The following is a 19,831-nucleotide window of genomic DNA, read 5'->3' as shown; positions in this document are numbered from 1 at the left end:
CAGGCTGAGATGAGTACGTTCCTCCTTCAATTAAAACACTTTCTTTATCGGACACCAAAACACAAAACCCGTTTTGTTTTGTTTTTTCCATCTCTGCAACAAGCTACAATAAGAAAAATTTGGAAAGTAAAAAAATTTACATTTTCCTCAAGAATGTAGTGTTTTACTGCTGGTGTAAAAGAGATTAAGTTAAAAAATTAAGCTGCATTTTATCAGCAACTAGAAGAGGAGTGTGTCTCCTCCCCTGTCACGCTTGTCGGTCACTCTGGCCTCGCACTGTACGTACGTACACACACACACACACACACACACACACACACACACACACCATTACCCCACCACCACCACTTAACATTCCTGCAGCTGGTCATCACACAGACTGACGCATGTAATGTTACACTCGTGAGCCGACGGCGACGCTTCCCTCGCCTCTTTGGTGAGAGGGACAAGGACCGGTATTGTTTAGACTGAGTGAGAGAGAATAAAAAAAGGGGGGGGGGGCTGAAGAGAGAGAGAGAGAGAGAGAAAGGTGTGTCAGGTTACGACCCTCTGCCACCACCACTGTCACCCTCACCTCAAAAACCTGCTGGAGTGGTGAAATCATTGTCCTGCAGGGTGTAAGTGTGATAACCCTGCCTGTGTGTGTCAAAGAGGTGTGTGTCGTGTGAGTGGCAGGCTAGGTTGAGCTTGTACACGCTACACGTTAAGAACACATGGAGAAACACAAAAAGCGAGGAATTGCAGGTAAGACCCTAGGATCTAACAGCCCAACCCTCCCCCGGCCCAAGGCGCTTGTGTTTGCAGACAAACAACACGTCTTTGAAATCCCCACCGCAAACACACTCGCATGATAGCAAGACGTTTCACTTTCAGGTCTCCGACACGGATTTCCTTCTGAGAACACAAAAGATGCCTGAAGGAGCAAAACAAGGACAGTGAATGTAGATGTACACGCCTCAATTATAATATTTAATCCACTTCAGGGCTCGTACAGACACTCCAACAGTCATTAGCCCTGGAGAAAAGTCTGTCCCACGGCCGTGTTGTCTGTCACGGGCGACGACAGCAGACGGTCTCAGATCCCCGGATGTCCCTCCTTACTGGCCAGCCTGTAATTGAGCATTCAACAGAGTCCAACAGTGACCAGTCCTGATCCTCTGGTATTTACACTTCAAACCACAGCCTGGAGGCTCACACACACACACACACACACACACCTATCACACACACATTAAAGCCAGCCTTGGATGTACAAGATTAAGCATGAATGCGATTCCTTTCGTGCTCGTTGAGCAGACAATCAGAGGGATGAACGCTGTTATTACGCCTCCCTGCCCTGCTGCGGGGCACGAATTACGTCGCTCACTCGCGTTTTTGACGTTGCTTCAATATTTTTTCAGTTGCAGAAAGTTAAATGACACCTTTTTTTTCGGAGAAGGTTGACAATTTTCAAAATATATCCATGAAATTTCTAGCTCATCTAGAGGAACACTTACGTCTGTGTACAAAGCTGTGTAGCTTGTTAGCTTAGTTTAGCTTACCTTAGCACGGAAAGTGAAAACAGGGAAGCAGCTGACTTGGCTTTTTCTGAAGGTAACTACATCTAGAATGAACAAACTGAATCAGGGCTGGGGGGGGGGGGGCAGCACAAACTGCTGATTGAGACAATAATGCTTGATTGGCGTTTGAATCTAGCGAACAACACAATAAATCCAACAAATCCTAAAAGCATATCAATGTATATCTGCATGTGATAACAATATCGTGTGGTGGAAAGCTTTCATTCAAAATATACTTACACGTGTACATCAACAGATAGACATCAACATCTGGTCCTGCTAGGTACTACTGGCAAATTAACATTCCCTTTTTTTTTAATATTTTTCATATATCTTATCTTTTTATTTACAGAAAATAGATATAATTTGTCCTGGTGACGGGCAATTCAGTTACATTTAAACCCCCATTTTCTCTTATCGTTCTGCTTAGCTAACTGCATGTGATATCTCTCACAAACACACACACACACACACACACACACACATAAACACACACACACACACACACTGGCAAGCAGAAGCGCACTTTTGCAGACAAGCATGCAGACAAGCAGAGAATGGGAGAAGGCCAGTAATCTAATAAGTTCCTGTTAGCACTCAGGACAGTTTTAGACAACCACGTGGCGCCTGAAGAACAGCTCTCTCTCCTGACACATGATTAATGGGTTCTTTTGAAAGGAATGAGAACGAAAGATTTAAGAGATGAGGTATACTTGTGGTGAGGGGCGACGTTTAGTAAAATTGAATGACTGGGATGACTGGGAAACCGCCAGTAGGTCAAACAGTAGGATAACAATCAGTAAGCCCCCAGACCTCCACCATGGAGACTTTACATACATAGACTTTACATTTTTCCTCTGCTGGCAGCGACTTAACATTCCTCAGTACATAGCTGATACTAAGAGGCTGTTTGATAACGTGCTACTTTACATTTTCAAGGCTAAACAATATTAGCGAACAGGTTTCCCACAGGATGGGATTTATTTATACTGGATGTTAGGAAATTAAGTAACTTTTCAAATGTGTTCTGGTACAAAACAGAAGGACAGGATGGGCAAAGCTTACGCCGTTTCATGGCAAAGAGGTGTATGGAACTATGAGAGGGAGGCACAGGTTTTAAAAAGCACCCTTGTTCTATCGAAGACATCAAAAAGGACAATATTAGCAAATAGTAACTCAGAAGGTGCCACTGGGATGACACACATTTCATTCTCTCCACCAAAAATAGGAGGATTAATTGGAGTTAGGATTATTGCCCTGCAGCCATCGAAACTTTAAAAAGACATTCAGAGTTTTCTCAGCAAGATGAACGAGCAGCGCTTTTATGATTTCTGAAGCGTAAACGCAAGCAGCGGTGCAAAGCTAACGTTATGCTATGAATGAGCAGCCATGACTACTGTAGCTTTACAGTTCCTCCATTTTCAGTTCGTGTAAACCTGTGTCGTCTAATTCCCCACTAACTAAATTTGCCATGTCGTGGAGACAAAAACCGATACTACCTGAATCTTATGGCTAACCAGGGACCATATTTCAGGCGTTTAACTGAAACTGAAATGGAGGAAAGGAAAATGGGGTGTGTTTTTGGACTTATTCCTGCACTGCTCTAATACAGTGATTGCTGGCAGGCAAGAATCTTTAGTGGAAATTTAGATATCCTCCCTACTCGCGGGACCCCTTTGCTCCATCCATCAAACGGAGGTCAGAAGTCATATGTAGAAAAGGTCAGGGTCATTTCTGATCTTACAGATGAGCGTGCGCCGCTGGAGGACTCACATTTCGCCCTGCTGAACATCACACACACACCCAGTCACAAAAAGAGGACTTTGTCCCCTGGCAAGGTGTTGTGTGTCTTCTGACACACGATGTCATGGCCATGTTATGATTCAAAACCACAGGTATGCCAAAGATGATGAAAGAATGGAAGACCACACTGGAGGTGAAGTGGCTCTACGGAACCAATTAAAAACCACATGTCATGTAAGTCGCAACGGGACCACAACTAAATGATCAACAGTGTTCTGCTGCATTGTTTCTCTCATTGCATCTCTTTAAGGCTTTCATGGAAATTTTTTGAAGGGCCTGTCTGTGGAAGTTCAGTGAGTGCATGGATGGATTATTAAAGAAGGCCCTTGTGTCACAGTTAAAATCTAATTAGAGGACGAGTGAGGGGAAAGCAGCAAAAAGAGTGAGTATTGTGGGGGTGGATGAGAGGAGAAATGTTGAAAAGCTGAGCTATGCAACTCCTTGAACAGGATTAGGAGGCAAAGCAGAGGCATGGAAGCTCAGCAAAAGCCCCATGGGGGGGATAGAGGGGAAGGAGGGTGTGTGTGTGTGTGTGTGTGTGTGTGTGTGTGTGTGTGTGAATGCATGCATGCAGTGGCTTGCAATCTCGCTCACCCAGGATAAGGAGAAAGATCACAGCCACAGGTGAAGAAGGATGATTTAGCATCAATCATTTTAATCTCTTAAGTAACAATCTACAACGATATATCCCAACTCCACCTCGAACCAGTTGGTGCAGGCTTTATCATTTGCTGTCATGACTCCACCTATCAGGTCGGTATTTCCAGAAAAACGTATCCAGGTGGGTCCCTTTCGCGTATTACGGAGCAAAGAGCAGCTATTCATTTGGTGGAAATAGAACAGTGCAGTGGCTGGTAGGGTTGGGTTGTGTTAACGTTTGAATGGCAATGATGCCTGATTGTTGGGTGATTCAGGGCCTTACTCACACTAGGTGATCTGCTCCATGCCCAAGCATGCTTGTCCCCTATAGTCCAGCTTGTTTTCGTTTGATCGCTTCGTACCACGCCCAGGCGCGCTATGCTTTCTTGGTCCTGGCACATTTCAAAGAGGTGGGCTCTGGCATGGTACAGTTGCACGGGCATGGAGCGTGAAAGTGATGTGATCTGGCAGTTTAGTAGACTGCACTGGAATTCAATCGACAAAATAATCCGGTTCAAACCAAGTAAAGGACCTACAGTTTGGATGTACAAAAGTGGAACTGCCCCATCTTATATTGCTATAAAGAACCAAAGACCCGGTGAGCTCGATGGCAGCTGCGATGGCTGTGCTGTGGGGTGCAATCTCGTCACCTTTTGGTACAGTGTGTGTTACAATGTGAGCAGTCTTTCAACTGAAACCACAATTGAGACCTCTTTCGGCCTGCCTTCGCCCCGACTGTGTGCTGGGCATGGCCGCGATGCAGGAGTGATGGTCACTCCTAGTATATACTTCACTCTCCCACTCAGATGTGCTCTCAGGTGCCAAAATTTGGTAGCAATTGCTTTATCATGAATTGCAGTTGGCGGTACTGACATATATCAGTCACACACACACACACACACACACACACACACACACACACACACACACTTCATTCCTATTCCCTGGACTGTGTCCTTCCCTGTCCCAAAGTAATTTGTTTGACTGTGTGAACTGCTGATTCGGGTGTTTTTTGACGATTCACCTCAGAGGTCAGGAGTGTTTTCTGAGATGATGTACGACGATCTTCTCTTTTCATCACCGCTGATGGAAATCACTGATTATCCAGATCTCTGGCACCAGAAGCTTTTGTGCCAAGAATCTGGCACATTTTGGCTGCAGATGGCGACCCTGCTATCAACAATGGCAATCGACCAACTTGGCTGTAAAAGCTTTATTATGTAGATTTCATGCCAACAAAGTAGGGGAATTGTCAAAACCCTGCAGGTTTGCTCTGATTTGAAAGAAATCCCAAACTGGGCAGGGCACTGACTGGATTGAGGAAATATCTACACCTGTTCTCTGAAACCGAAGAAGATGGAGGCAGGTGCATTACACTGAAATACCACTCAGTGCTGTCACAAGACGAAATTGACAGATACTCATCTTTTAGAAAACAGACTGAAAACCCCGGTGGTGAAATCTGACGAGCTGAGATAAGCGCGTCTTCAATGAGAGCACATAGCCCTTAGCCATCAAACCACAGAGTGACTGTATCCCATACGCACACGTAAAAAAGCTAACAGAGGAGAGGGAGGGAGAGAGAAGGAGCACAGATAGAACAGTGTTGTGGCTGGCTGAGTGTGTTAAGAGAGTGCATCTCGGAGGAGATATTCTCGTGTTTCGGTCGAGGGCTGGAGAAAGCTTCCCAGGACTTCTGCGCGCCAAAGTAAAAGCACTTTGTGGATGGCATCAAAGGAAATGCTTCATTAGGAAGACCAAGAAAGGAATTTACTGGCTGTTGCTCCACCCCAAGTGCTCGCTTTGATACATCAATAACCTTTTGGTCTATTGATCAGATGTAATGACTGCGGTTGAAGAGGTAAAACAGAGCTGATAAAGAGGCTCATCACTCAGGGACAAGGATGTTCATGCAGATACGAGCTGAGATAGGAGGTGATAAGGGTGATGTCTGCTTGGACACATAAATTCAAATGACTGGTATGTGCAGCAGACAAAGACAGAGAGGTTCAAAAGGCTAAGACAGCAATTGTGTGTCCTTTTAACTGTCAAGAAAATTCCATCGACTGGTTTGGGGCGAGCAGAGTTGGGTATATGATGCCACGGAAAGATGGCCATATAGGCTATTTTACACATTGCTGCGGCTGTAAGAAATACAGAAGTGGAGCCATCCATCAGTTAAAAATGGACAGAGGTCTCCAGAGGTTTGACCCTCAAGTGAACAAGTTGCAACTGCTCTTAAGTAGCAGCTAGTATTAGACTTGTTACATGCTGTCCAGCGCCAAAGGCAGTTTGGAGACATCCGTGAAGATGAAACAGCTGGTCAGTCAACGCCAGTTAAAGATTATCTACGTCAAAGCTTTGTCAAATTAGGTGTTTCCCTCCTCTGTTTTTTGCATTTATGACAAAGACAAAAGAAGAAAGACGGGGAAAAAAAACCTCAAGCAAGCAAGTTGTTTCAAATGTCACCATCTCCAGTAACCCTCTCTGGCGTGACGCTTCAAAAAAGGCAGTCCAACGTACATTCATGGAAACTAAAAAGAAAAAAAAGAAATCTGGCTACTGCTTAAGAATATAGGAACAATATTTCGACCCAAAGAGAGACAAACTGACGTGATTCAGAGAGCTTGTTAACAGCAATCCCCTCAAGCCTTCCTCTCTCAAGAGGCTGGGGTTAAAAGGTCAAGACATCATTAGTAATGGTTACCTAACACTTGACATCAGGGTGAGCCAACAAAAATGGGGGGGGGGGGGTGTTTTCAAAGCAAAAGTGTGCATTTTCTTGAATTGAATGCACTTAAATGTATTTCAACTGATGAAGAGGGAGGTCTGACCGCCCCGATGAGACCATCATGAGGTCACTGTTGTCAGGGCTACCGCGAGAGCTGTCAGCTGTTATTGACAAACAGGAGGCGGTGAATGAGGGCTGTAAGTCCTGCCACTATTGAGGTCAGTCACCCCCACACTCACCCTCTTCTCGCTGGCTCATCTATAACACCAATAAAGCTCTGAAAAAAGGACAGTCTGTCTTTTGTTTGAGGGGGGGGGGGACATCTGGGGAGGGCCTTCCACCACCTGATGAACCACTGTTGCTCTCACTGCTGGAGAGACAGGGTCACGGCTGTCATATTGATCCGGTCTTAAATAACCACAAACATGATTAGACTGATGGACCCGCTGCAGCAGCAGCATGGTCACTGGAAGCACATTTGTATGTTTGTATTCCTGCAGCATGCTAGCATTTGTTAACTGTCGCACAACTTATACCACAACAGCAGTGGTGTGATGAGAGCAGGCAAGTAGATTTTTCCAAGTACTTTCACTCCCACTTACTACATTTGAATGCAAAATCTGTATTTCCCTTTCCGTACATTTTAAACACAGGTTCCTTTTCTCTAGTTTTAATGCACAACAAACAAAAGGCCAAAATAAGAGAAACAAAAGGGGGCGCTCTCCGAGGTTGAAACTTGCCACAATGTATAGAAGAAAGGGGGACCAGATGTCCAGCTAAGGTAGAGAAGCTTGAAGAAGACACCCACCGTATTCCCTCCTTAAAAAGAACAACAGAGACAAGTTGGAGACACTCGACCGCAGAGAAATTGAGTCTAGTGCGGTGAAGATGTTTGTGCCAGTGGCATGCGTGAAAGTGGACCAGCCGCCATGGCAGGTGGAGCAGGAAAAAAAAAGACTTAATTTATGCTTTTGAGTACATCTAAGAGCCTAAAGTTCTTTACTTTCACATGCATAAACAGGCTGAATCAGTACTTTTACCGTCTTTCTCACATCAGAATCGGTACCTCTTCTTTAGAAACCAATGTGTGTACTTTTGCCACCTCTGAATGTGATTAGCGAGCGTGTAACCCAACCAGTTCAGGTGTGAAGTGTTTGCAGTCGTCTAATCTTTAACTTTAAAGAACAAAGTCTGCTTCTGTAGTGGGAAAAGGCAAATTCTTTCAGCATGACCTTGTAGCACGAAGGCAGGAACTGTCAGATCTCTATTACAGACACAAACCACAAGGTCCCGCAGCCAAAACCTTGGCTATAGCCCTCGTGGAGGGAAATCCTACCTGTGCCTTCCTTATGTGCAAGTGTGTATTCCAGTTTGTACCAGCAACATCAGACCCTCATACTTACGTAAGTGGGTTTTTCTTGCCACTTGCACTCAATACACTCATCACCTAAATGGTACAAAAGCAGCACAACCGGATCCTGTGCAGAGCCTGCAGCAAACAGTCAACAACCTGCCCTCTGTCTCTACTCAACAGGGGAAAAGAAATTGATTGCCGACTCAAATTTCTTTCTTACACATATACTGACACATGCAGCTGACATGAAAGGCATGAGTTCCCACACAGAAAGATATTTCTTTAAATGCCTTACCCGACACGGAAATCGTCATGGGTGCTTCCAGCGGCCTGTCATTATCCAGGTCCCTGCTCAGCCTCAGATCCCCCGTGTCCTCATTTAACAGCAGCAAATTGAGCTCATTTCCAGACTCGAATTTGTAGCGCAGCTTATCTGACACGTCCGGGTCATGAGCCGGTACCCTACCAATTATTCCTGATGGAAAACTGTTGGATTTGTTGGTGACGTAGTTGTTGAAAATGATCTCAAAGTCCTTCAGCACCGGCCTGTTGTCATTCATGTCCACGAGGCGGATGTGCACGGTGGCGCGGCTCACTAGTGGTGCCGAGGTGGCCTGGACCACGATGACATACTCTGTTTTGGTCTCATAATCCAGGTCTGTGAGTGCGGTGAGGTCCCCATTGAAAATATCCAGCTGAAAAACCTCTGGGATATTCCCTTCTACAATCTGGTACATGATCTGTGCATTGGTGCCCTCATCGGGGTCAGTGGCGGTGATTCGGGCCACAACGGACCCCACGGGGCTGTTCTCCTTCACATCAATGAAAAGCTCATCCTTTTCAAACACTGGGGCGTTGTCATTTATGTCCTGAACAACTATATGAACAGAAACAGCTGCTTTTAAAGGGGGAACCCCCTTATCGACAGCGAAGGCCTTCAGGTTGTACACGGGAACGTTCTCCCGGTCCAGTTTACGAGCAGTTCTGATGATACCAGAATACTGCTCGATGAAGAAATCTCCATCGCCGTCATCGCCACCCTGAAATGTGTAACTCAACCTGCCATTTGAGCCAGAATCTCTGTCTGAAGCAGAGATCTGGAGAACACTGGTGTAGACAGGGGCATCTTCTAAGACAGCCCCCTGGTAGATATCCCTAAGGAACTGGGGAGCATTATCGTTGGCATCCAGGATGATAATCTCCACGTAGGTGGTGTCAGATTTCTGCGGGATGCCGTTGTCCCTGGCAATGATGGCTAACGTGTAGGAGGCCTGGTCTTCATAATCGATCTCCATTTGGGTTGTGATGGCACCAGTGTCCGGGTCAATTTTAAACTGAGGAACATTGTCCTCCATAACATACGTGATGCGAGCATTTTCTCCTGTGTCCTCGTCCGTTGCGCTGATCACCACCACAGTGGAGCCCACTGGTTTTTCTTCGCTGAGCATCACCTGGTAATTGGCACTTTGAAAAACGGGTCTGTGTGTGTTGGCGTCGGTCACGTTGATGAAAACCTGAGCCGTGTCATAGCGTGTTCCATCACTGGCGGTAACTGTCAGCACATACTGGCGTTCCTGCTTGTAGTCTAAGGGGAGGGCCAATGTGATAAGACCGCCACCGCTCTGGCTGGTGATGGCGAAACGGTTCCTTGTGTTCCCGCTAGAGATCTGATAGGTCACCACGCTGTTGACGTCCCTGTCCAGAGCCGTCACTGTTAGCACGCTGGTCCCCACCACAGCGTCTTCGTTTATCTTCAGCGAGTAGATTTTCTCAGTAAATGTGGGCACGTTGTCATTCACATCGAGCACCGTGATGCTGACGCTGGCTGAGGAGGACATCACAGGGATCCCGTTGTCCCTCGCTTCCACGCCGAAGGTGTAGAACTCTGTGGTCTCCCTGTCGAGTTCTTCTTTCACTGTAATCCAGCCCGTGCTGTTGTTGATGGTGAATGGAAAACCAGGAGCGGTGTCAGTTAGCCGGTACTCCAGACGGGCGTTTTCCCCTGAATCCCCATCGATCGCTTGAATGTGGATCACAGAATAACCAACGGCCACATTTTCTAGGACAGTAGCCTGGAAAGGCGTGCTGACAAACATGGGGGCGTTGTCGTTCACGTCCACCACTTGCACCACCACCATACCAGTGCCGTTTATCAGCGGAGGCCTGCCACCATCTTGAGCTTTAATTCTCAAATTATACTCCCGAATCATCTCGTAGTCCAGAGGATTGATAACATCGATCACACCAGTAGGGGAGTGAATGTAGAACTGTCCTTTGACGTTGCCACTGATGATGCTGTAGTGAACTTTTGCGTTGTTGCCCTCGTCTTTGTCAGTGGCTTCCACCTGGATGACTTTAGTGTTGACAGCTACGTTCTCTGGGACCTGGACGACGTACCGCTTCTCGCTGAACTGTGGATAGTTGTCGTTCTCATCCTCCACAGAGATGTTGACAGTGGCAGTGGCACTTCGAGGACCTGGGTCTTTGCCTTGGTCATTGGCCTCAACGATCAGCTGATACCTGGCCCTGGTCTCCCTGTCCGGTCGCTCTCTGATCCTCACCAGGCCGTTCCGGGGGTCGATCTCAAACACAGAGTTTACGCCATCGCCGTTGACAATTTTGTAAATCATATTGGCGTTGGAGGGAGCGTCCCCGTCAGTGGCTCGGATTGTCATCACTTCAAATCCCACTTCAACATTCTCCCGGATACTAACCCGGTACTCAGTTTGCTCAAACACAGGGCCGTGATCATTTGTGTCACTCACAGTGACAGTGAGGTAAGACGTGGCGGATCTTTTCGGGGTGCCATTGTCAGTCACTGTGACTTTAAACACATGTGTGTCCTTGACTTCTCTGTCTAGTGACTGGATAGTTGTTATGCCGCCTGTCTGAGAATCAATGGTGAAAAAGTCATTGGACCTGCTGTCAAATAGGGCTTCCATGCCATACTCCAGCCGCCCTGCCTCCCCATCATCCGGATCAGTGGCTTTCAGCGTGATGACTCGGGTGCCTGCAGGCTCATTCTCAGGTACTGACACCTGGTAATTAGGGAGCTGGAATTGGGGTGACGTGTTGACCTGTCGCTTGCCTCTCCGGGTCAGTTCTCCAGACTGCCTTGGGACGGTTTCTGAGAGGGATCCGTGTTGTTCAGGCACTTTTATGAGCGTTAGCTGCACGGAGACTCGACTGGCTGAGGAGCTGTGCAGCGCGCATTGCAGATCCACTTGGGACCGTCCTGGAAGACACAGGTCATTGTCCGGGAACAAACCCCCTTGTCTGAACACTGCATTTAAGTATTTTCCAGTACACACAGTGTCCAAAAAAGCGACGCTCCGCGTAAATGGAGGCAGAAGTTCAGTTATGTTGAAAAGTAATGAACCTGCCGAGACACAGGAAGTTTCCTCCGCTTTAAAAGAGTGTTTAATGTGAATATCTGGCTTACCCGACGAGTTCTTTCTCTTGTATTTGATAAAACAGTCCTGGCCATGGACGAAGACATTAAAACGTGAAAGAATAACATCACCAGATGTCAAGGAACCTGTTCTAAAATGAACAGGCGCGGGGTTCTCCGGCGTGTGCGCACACTCCAAAGTCTGGGACAGGCGGAGAACTCCGCTGCGCTTCCCAAGTTGGAGGAAGCTTTGAATGAATACCGGGGAAAAAGTCCTGTCAAGTTTATAAGTCCATCCAGGACCGAGCGACAGGTTTGCCAGGATGGACCCGGGCTGTAAAGTCTCCGAAAGGTGTATCTCCAAACATCCCGTGAGCGGCACGTTGAACAGGACACAAACCCAGATCCAATACATCGATAGATCCATGCTTGTGAACATGCCAGATCCCGTTCAACTAAACCCAAACTCCTCGGAAAAAGCATTAACTCTCCCTCTGCCAGCACCGCGTTTTACTTTTCCCCCTCATGCTGAAGTTTTAACGTGGAAAAAGTCGCCTGGTATCCATAGTGTCAGCGTATCCACGGCGCGCATCGGCTGCGTTCACACACTCTCACACACAGAGTTTAAAATGACGACAAAATGGCTCCGTAGCTCTCCTCCTCCTCCTCCTCCTCCTCCTCGGAGGCTGATTACCATAAACCTGCTGGGTTCCCCCTCCGGGACGCTTTCACAGGAGAGGTTTTTTTTTTTTTTTTTTCTCATGGAGATGTAGGAAGTGGTCCTGACCGGGTGACCAATCCGCGCAACTGCATTGTTATGGCAATGGTGTGAGAGCCTGGAAGATTCCGAATGGAGAGTCGCTCCCTCTCAACTTTTGTTTATTCAAATGCTCGGCAGCAGTGATGGTGCGGAGGGAGACAGACTGAAAGGAGATGAAACCACCGCTGGAATTAACTGCTGCGGTTCCGCCCACGGGACGAAAACCACTCAAATCCATCACATACACCTGCATGTTTGCATGTTACTCGATGAATCAACTAACCTGCACCCTCCAAATAAAGTTCTAGACTGGAGCAAGCAAGGACGTCCAATAAACTGATCACTTCAATAAAATATCTCATTCAACAGACTTCCGCTGTGACGTTGTAGAGACACAGTTTTAGAGTATATTTATTACCTTTATTAGTTAAAAGTGAGGTATCAACACAACAGTTCACTCTTTTCCTACAACTTTTGATCTCTCATTAAAGCGGTTGTTTTCTCGACTTATTCACATTTTTCTTATTTTGCACAGTAAAAAAACAAAAAACTGCGTTGATAAATCTGAGTTCCGTCTGGGAACTCAAGACTTTATGGTGACTAATTTGCATATTAATAAGATGAAATCGTGACGGTCCAGTAAATAGCATATGCATGACAATGGCTGACTGCAGAACAACTGGAGGTTTAGCTTGCGCATCAGCGCCCCCCTGTGGTCGGATGCTTGTCAGGGTTCATGAACATATTTTACCAAAATGAAACAAAACCACGACTTTCACGTTTCCACTCTTTGAGAGCGTTTTCGTGACCGCATACTCTCTGAAACACGTGTTCACGCATCACGAAATAACCAGAAAAGTCCACATCAAAATCTACAGTGGCGAATTTAACAAAACGAAGGTGAGGCGACATAAAATTACAGTACACACAAACAGAAAAACAAGTTGACACCTCCATCAATGAGTTGCATTCACCTGATTTTAAAATGTAGTTTCGTTGATTTTTTTCTCTAACCTAACAGAAAAGGCACTTTCCAAGCATTAAATTGCGTCAATCTAAAATGAGCATGAAAAATAATTATTGTACAGAACAGTTGAGGAAGAGGTTCAAATATATTTCTCTGTGTCAAGATTTAAAAGGGACTAACGAAGCTGTGCTGAAACTAGCATCTCATTTTTAGTAGCCCAAGGCAAACATTTGGCTCAGTTTTACCCCCACAAAGCTTCTTCTTCTTCTTCTTTTTTTAAAACAACAAAGTAGCTTCATTTTTGTCGACTCTAAAAGCCGCGGATCCTGAGACCGACGCTGATCACCAATAACCTGTTAAGATCAATACTGGTGGCGGCAGGAGTTTGAAGAATAGCAACAAGGATAAAAGTTTTTTTTGGAGGGGGAGATATTAGAGTCACATGACACAAAATAACCAAGAGAAAACCAGATGCATTTGCTGTCACAAATGAGCCTCACCTTCCTCACTTCCTGTGCATCAATAATACGTCAGAAAACTGCAATGATGGGCTCAGAAGTTTGATTCCTTGAAGATACGGAAGTGCCGATTACTGAGTGAACCACCGGGTTAGCATGCGGTCGTCACTCCCAAACACCAGCTAAGCTAACACTGGTCGGCTAACAGAAGAGCTCATCAGTACTGCTGGCATGTCACGACCAGCAGGAGAGAACCCAATCACGATGAGCTCTACCGGGTACACGGGACGGTCTTCCACCAGCACCGCGCTGCGACGGGTCACCTCAGCTGGCCGGTTCAGGGGTCTCCTTCTGCTGGGCGGCTGTGAGCAAACGCTCTCGACCCTGCTGGAGTGTGTGTTCACTGGGCCCCAGCTGAATGATCTTACCACTCCCCAGACACTCGTCCCCTTTGTACAGCACCGCATACTGGAGGAAGAAGTACAACAGGACTTTACACACTCTCTCATTTACACTGGGGGGCGTGGCGGTAGCTCAGGAGACAGAGCAGGTCGTCGTCAGGTAATCAGAAGGCTCCTAACGCTGTCACCCCTGACGCCTTTGCCGAAAGTGTATGAATGTGCCAGATTGTGTTAAAGCACCCTGAGTGGTTGGTCCACGCTCACCTGCCCCTTTACTAGGTACACCTGGACAGTACCAGGCTGGACCCCCTTTTGCCTTAGTTCTTCGTGGCACAGAATGAACAATGTGCTGGAACCATTCCTCAGAGATACTGACATGACAGCGTCAGGCAGCTGCAGCAGATTTGCCGGCTCCACATCCATGATTGCCAATCTCCCATTCCACCACATCCCAAAGGTGCTCTAGTGGACTGAGGGCTGGTGACCGTGGAGACCACATGAGTCCAGCGAACTCAACGTCATGTCCTAGAAACTAGTTTTGGATGATTTGAGCCCTGTGACATGGTGCGTTATCCTGCTGGAAGTAGCCATGAGAAGATAGGTCCACTGTGGTCATGAAGGGTTCCACGTGGTCAGCAACGACACTCAGGTAGGTTGAGGTGTTTAAACCGTGCTCAGTTGCTACTAAGGCGCCCGAAATGTGACGAATAAACATCTCCCACACCACTGGCAGCAACCTGAACTGTTGACAGAAAGCCAAATTCAGACCCTAACATCTGCATGGTGTCGCAGAAATCAAGACTCATCACACCAGGAAAGGTTTTTCTAGCCTATTACTTCCAATTTATGTGAGCTGGAGCCTCAGTTTCCTGTTAGCAGGCAGGAGTTGTCCGGTATGGTGCTCCGCTCCTGTCAGCCGCCCGCCTCAAGGTTACATCAACAAGGCATTTTCAACCACTGCTCACTGGATACTTTCTCTTTTTCTAACCATTCTCTGGAAACTGTAGAGATGCTTATGTGGGAAAATCCCAGAGGATCCGCAGTTTCTGAAATACACAGACCAACCCGTCCGGCACAAACAACCACGGCACCTTGAAAGACTTGTCAATCATCTTTCTTTGCCATTCTGATGCCGGTCTGACCTCGAGCACATCGTCTCGCCTACGTCTACAGGCCTTACTAAGCTGCTGCCGTGTGAGTCGAGCTGGTTAGAGATTTGCACGAAGGAGCAGTTGAACAGGTGTACCTAATAAAGTGGCCAGCGAGTGCAGAAATCACTTATGCCTGTGTGCACTACAGTAGGTTGTGTAGTAAGTGTGTGTCAGCTGTTACCTGTCCAGGTGTCAGAGCTCTGACTGGCTGGGACAGTGAGATCCATACAGAGCCGTCCATGTTCAGAGTCACGGTGCAGGGAACTGGAACACACAGAGAAAACTCCTTTTTACACAATCTGAAGGTTTTGTGTAGTAAACAAATATGTCTGACTTCCTGTCAACTACAAACCGGGTTGGGGACCTTTAGGAAAACTGAAACCAATTCAGACTGTAAACGAGAACCATGTTAATATCCAGGTGTACTGCTAACGTGAGCGAGCAGGTGACGTGGCCTTCAGGCTATAAAGTACAGTTCGGTTCATTCGTATATTCAGCATGAGAACACGGGCTGTGCTACAAAGCAGCCAACACAAACAACCACAGTGAGAGATAAGCAGTACCACAATAGTTTGTGTACGCGCTCACAAAAAGGGGCGGAGCCAGCACGAGACAACCAATCACCACCATAGAGAAGTGGAGAACCACGAATGTCACTCAAACCAACGACAGCATATCCGTTTCATCCACATTTGCTGCAGGCCAGGCAGAGCTGGAAATTAACAGATATTTTTCTCATCCCAGTTAATTAGTCCACCGTTAAAGGAATGGGTGGCCGAGATGAGTCGTATTTAAAGGCAGTGATATCAAATATTGCTGTCAGTTTTCATTCCTAAATAAGCCAGTTGTGAAAACAGCAGTCAGACTGCGAGATGTTTCACTGACTACGTCTGGGTGAGACACGAAGTGGGAAATACCAATTATTCTCTCTGTAGGGGAGACAAAATATGGGCGGTGTTCATTGAGGTTCTGAACAGGAAACACAACACAGCCTTTTCTGTCAATCTCCCTCAATCAGAGCGTCTGCTGGCACGCTCAATGAGATGTGATGGATCCAGTCTCATTTCCTTTGCCTGCTCCAGAGCAGCATGTGACCTCTTTGATGTGAGCACTGTGATGTGAGCACTGTGATGTATTCTCTTAAAGTCAGCCACCTTCATGGTTCAGAAAATCCTGAGATGAGCCTGGATGAAGCTCGCTAACCCTCTAATCCTGCTTCACTAAACAAGACCCTGGTGTTTTCTCAGTTTAAGTTAAGTTTTGGAAAGGATTCCATCACTAAAGTCTCTCTACAGTTACAGAGCGCTTAAATAAACCACTCAGTCCTTTCTTTCAAAGGAAAAGAGAAAAAGTATACACAAATGTAGAACATTTAAATGTATTCCAAAGCTCCAAATCAGTCGGATTATGGTGCTTTATGGAATGTGGATCCACACTATCATTCTGATACCTGTACCAATACCCTGTTCTAATATTCCCCATCAATCCAATCCCGCCAACAAATTGAAAAGTTCAGTTCCGAAACCGGATAGAAAACTCACTGAGCGGCATCTGGTGGAAGAAGCGGAAGTGACACTCCATCATCTTGGTCCGGATTATTTCCGGAGGTGGGTCGACTGTCATCCAGTGGAAGCGGTCCGTTCGTATCGTGTCACGGAAAAGAGCCGGGTGATTGGTGGTCGGCGCCTGAACCAGGGTTGAATAAAGAGAAACAAAAACGACCTCACTTTAAATAAAGAGAAACAAAAACGACGACACTTTAGGGAGATGGACTGATTTGCTCACCACAAACACGTCCCTGGTGGTGACGTCTTTGTCCACGACAAAGCAAGCGTCTCTCAGCCCTCCAATCCTCGCCCTCTGGCCCAGCGTCAGGGTGAACCAGCCTGGAACAACAGATCAAACATTACCGCGAAGCAAAAGTAGCTTTAAAGGGATTTACGTTACTTTAAGAGACCTTTGTGTTGTCCCAGGACAGTCCCGTCCTCGATGGAGACAAAGTTCCCAGGTTTAGCCTCTAGGTACTGATATAAAAAAAGTCTATCAGCTCAGGAATCAAGGAAGCAACGGTTTAAAAACACACAAGAAAAATCCAAGAAATGACTGCTAACCTCCAAAATAAAGTTTTCAAAATTTCTCGTTCCGATGAAGCAGATGCCCATGCTCTGAGGGGACATTAACAGTTGTTTGTTTTTACAAAGATCCTCATTAAAAAGTTTAAACATCAGCATGAATTTCAAACCGCGACATCGTGCGTCCCCCCCCCCCCCCCCCCCGTAGACGTGCCTCCTTCTTCTTCAGCACGTGGTGAAAGCCAGCTTCAGCGGCGATCTTCTTCACGTACTCCTTGGTGAGTCCGGCAAGTGGGAACAGGGTTTGTCGTAAGGCTTCCTGCGAGACCTGACTGAGGAAGAAGGTTTGATCTTTGACACAGTCGGCTCCCATGAACAGCCTCACCGCTGGTGGTGGCAGAAGTCGTGGGAGGCGGGAAAAAAAAAAAAAAAAGAGTTGCAAAGAAGGAGGGTAAATTTTTAGTTTACGAGAAGCGATTGTGTCAGGAGGAGTCACACACTCACGGTTTCGGATCTCAAAGCGATTTCTGAAAAGCGCGGTGGGTGGCGGGGTGTGCGTCTGCTGAAAGACCTCTTCGTCTTCTTGCGATGTCCTGGCGTAGTGGCCGGTTGCCAGGGCATCGGCACCTACCAACCATGATTCCACACCGTATGTAAGACAACTTTGTGACGCCTCCTAGAAATCGTTTTGGTCAACAACACGAGCACATACCAAGAGTTGTGACAGCATACTTGTGGAAGTGGTTGAATTTTATATGCTTGTTGCACAGGATATCTGGATTTGGAGTCCAGCCCCTCTCGTATTCCTTCAGAAGGTTACTGAAAGGGTCAAAGGTCACAGATGATATTCATATAAATAAGAAATTTAACGCATTAAAGTCTGGCTTACACACCTGAAGACCTCATGCCAGTACTCTTTAACATAAGACACTTGATGGAAGGGGATGTCCAGGGTCTGACACACCCTGTAGGCGTCCTCACAGTCCTTCTCTGTGGTGCACACACCACTTTCATCAAGGGAGTCCCAGTTCTTCATAAAAACTCCTGTGACGCTGTAACCTTCACATAAAGGACGAAAAAATGCAACATTTCAGCGGCTTCACCAAACAAAGGAGCTCACTGTTCTCCGAGTCTTCCTGAAGCAGAGCAGTTTCTGCGCCTGAAAGAACTACTACGAAGAACACATTTGTCGGTAGGTGTCACACTCATGTCTCACCTCTTCTCTTCAACAACAGCGCCGCCACGGAGCTGTCAACGCCGCCGGACATGGCGCACACGACGTGACGTGTAAAACCCATTTTCTAAAAAAAGAGAGACTATACTGTACTATGATAAAGATGTGTTCTTTTGAAAGAAAGAAAGTTAGCTAACTTTTTCCTTAACCACGGAGAATGGTTGTCACTATGCGTGAAGGAGCCGCCATGGTAGTCCGTGTTGAAATTATGTCCGACGTGCAAACCATGCCCAAGTGGAACCTTTTGTGGTGGCGCAAGTATTGTAATACTGTAAATATCATGGTGTTATAAAATATTTATATCTATCTATCTATCTATCTATCGATCTATCTATCGATCTATCTATCTATCTTTCGAGAGAGCACGAGATAGATAGATGGATAGATAGATAGATAGATAGCTAGATAGATAGATAGATAGATAGATAGATAGAAAGATATATTTATATATATGTGTGTATATACTGTTTATATTTATATTAATATATATATATATATATATATATATATATATATATATATATATATATATATACACACGGGGGGGGGGGTTCTCACAAATGTTTGTTTAACATGAGCATATTTAAAATTTGTTTTGTCCTTATTTTGAACTATTTTGTACTTTAGCTCTGGCCGTGGGACCAAATTCCAGAATTTCACTTTTTTTTGATAACTCCATCTCTTCCTTAAACAAAAAAATGAAGTAAACTAGTGATACATGGTAGGAAAAGGGGCAAGAAGTGTGTACAAACTCTTTTCATGGCAGCAGTTTTGCGACGCTCTTCTATATTGTGTCCCTGCAGGCTGCATGAGAACCAGGACCATAATTTATTGTTATTAACTATACTTGTGTTCACCTCTGTACATCTGCTTTGAGAACGGCCTATTCAACTCTGTATGCAACCAGAAAAAGTGTTTCTTGATGGTAATGCAACATGAGTGCAGAAAAACTGACTGTATTGCAGACTGGAAAAATTGAACTTGCTGAATATTGTATAATTTATGTATGAGAATACCAAAGTAATAAAGTTTTTTTTTTTAGGCATTCAGTGGACTGCAAGTCTGATTTTTTAAGTTTGAAGAGTGTTTATTTAATTTTGTGTGGGAAAAAAACTTGAAAATCACTGGAAACGGTGTAAACATTTAGAAATGACTCAGTGTAAGTAGTTGGAAAAGAGTCTGATTAGTATGAATGTGTTGAATGTGAAAATGCTGGAAATAAGCTCATCCTCCAGCCACAGGCTGTTCCTCTTAAATTTGAAGACAATCCCTCGATGTGTTCCTGAGGTACGGCCCTAGTATGAGGTGACT

At 45.9% G+C, this 19,831-nt stretch overlaps 2 protein-coding genes across 7 annotated transcripts in view; both read right to left on the bottom strand.

Annotated features, from left to right (window-relative positions):
• celsr1a (cadherin EGF LAG seven-pass G-type receptor 1a) overlaps positions 1-12,488 on the bottom strand; it is an 88,858-nt gene extending 76,370 nt beyond the window's left edge. For all 6 annotated transcript variants that reach the window (XM_086201131.1, XM_086201130.1, XM_086201132.1 and 3 more), the window contains exon 1: positions 8,382-12,488. In XM_086201131.1, the coding sequence (XP_086057257.1) occupies positions 8,382-11,916 (3,535 nt within the window). In that variant the 5' untranslated portion in view covers positions 11,917-12,488. The remainder of the gene's footprint in view (positions 1-8,381) is intronic.
• A 191-nt stretch (positions 12,489-12,679) lies between these two features.
• trmu (tRNA 5-methylaminomethyl-2-thiouridylate methyltransferase) lies at positions 12,680-18,725 on the bottom strand. The gene is made up of 11 exons (XM_086201137.1): positions 18,503-18,725; positions 18,180-18,345; positions 17,999-18,105; positions 17,791-17,913; positions 17,501-17,673; positions 17,326-17,379; positions 17,172-17,238; positions 17,000-17,100; positions 16,756-16,900; positions 15,396-15,478; positions 12,680-14,130 (listed from the first exon to the last, which is right to left on the bottom strand). The coding sequence occupies exons 1-11, from the start codon at positions 18,582-18,584 to the stop codon at positions 13,987-13,989; spliced, it is 1,245 nt and encodes a 414-aa protein (XP_086057263.1). The 5' UTR covers positions 18,585-18,725; the 3' UTR covers positions 12,680-13,986.
• Positions 18,726-19,831: the final 1,106 nt, after the last annotated feature.

Source organism: Aulostomus chinensis, chromosome 4, assembly GCF_037954235.1.
Source record: "Aulostomus chinensis isolate RoL2024-O1b breed Wild chromosome 4, RoL_Achi_v1.0, whole genome shotgun sequence".
In the NCBI taxonomy this organism is placed as follows: Eukaryota; Metazoa; Chordata; class Actinopteri; order Syngnathiformes; family Aulostomidae; genus Aulostomus; species Aulostomus chinensis.
Note: the sequence above shows the minus strand (reverse complement) of the source record. Positions and strands in the feature narration are given on the sequence as shown.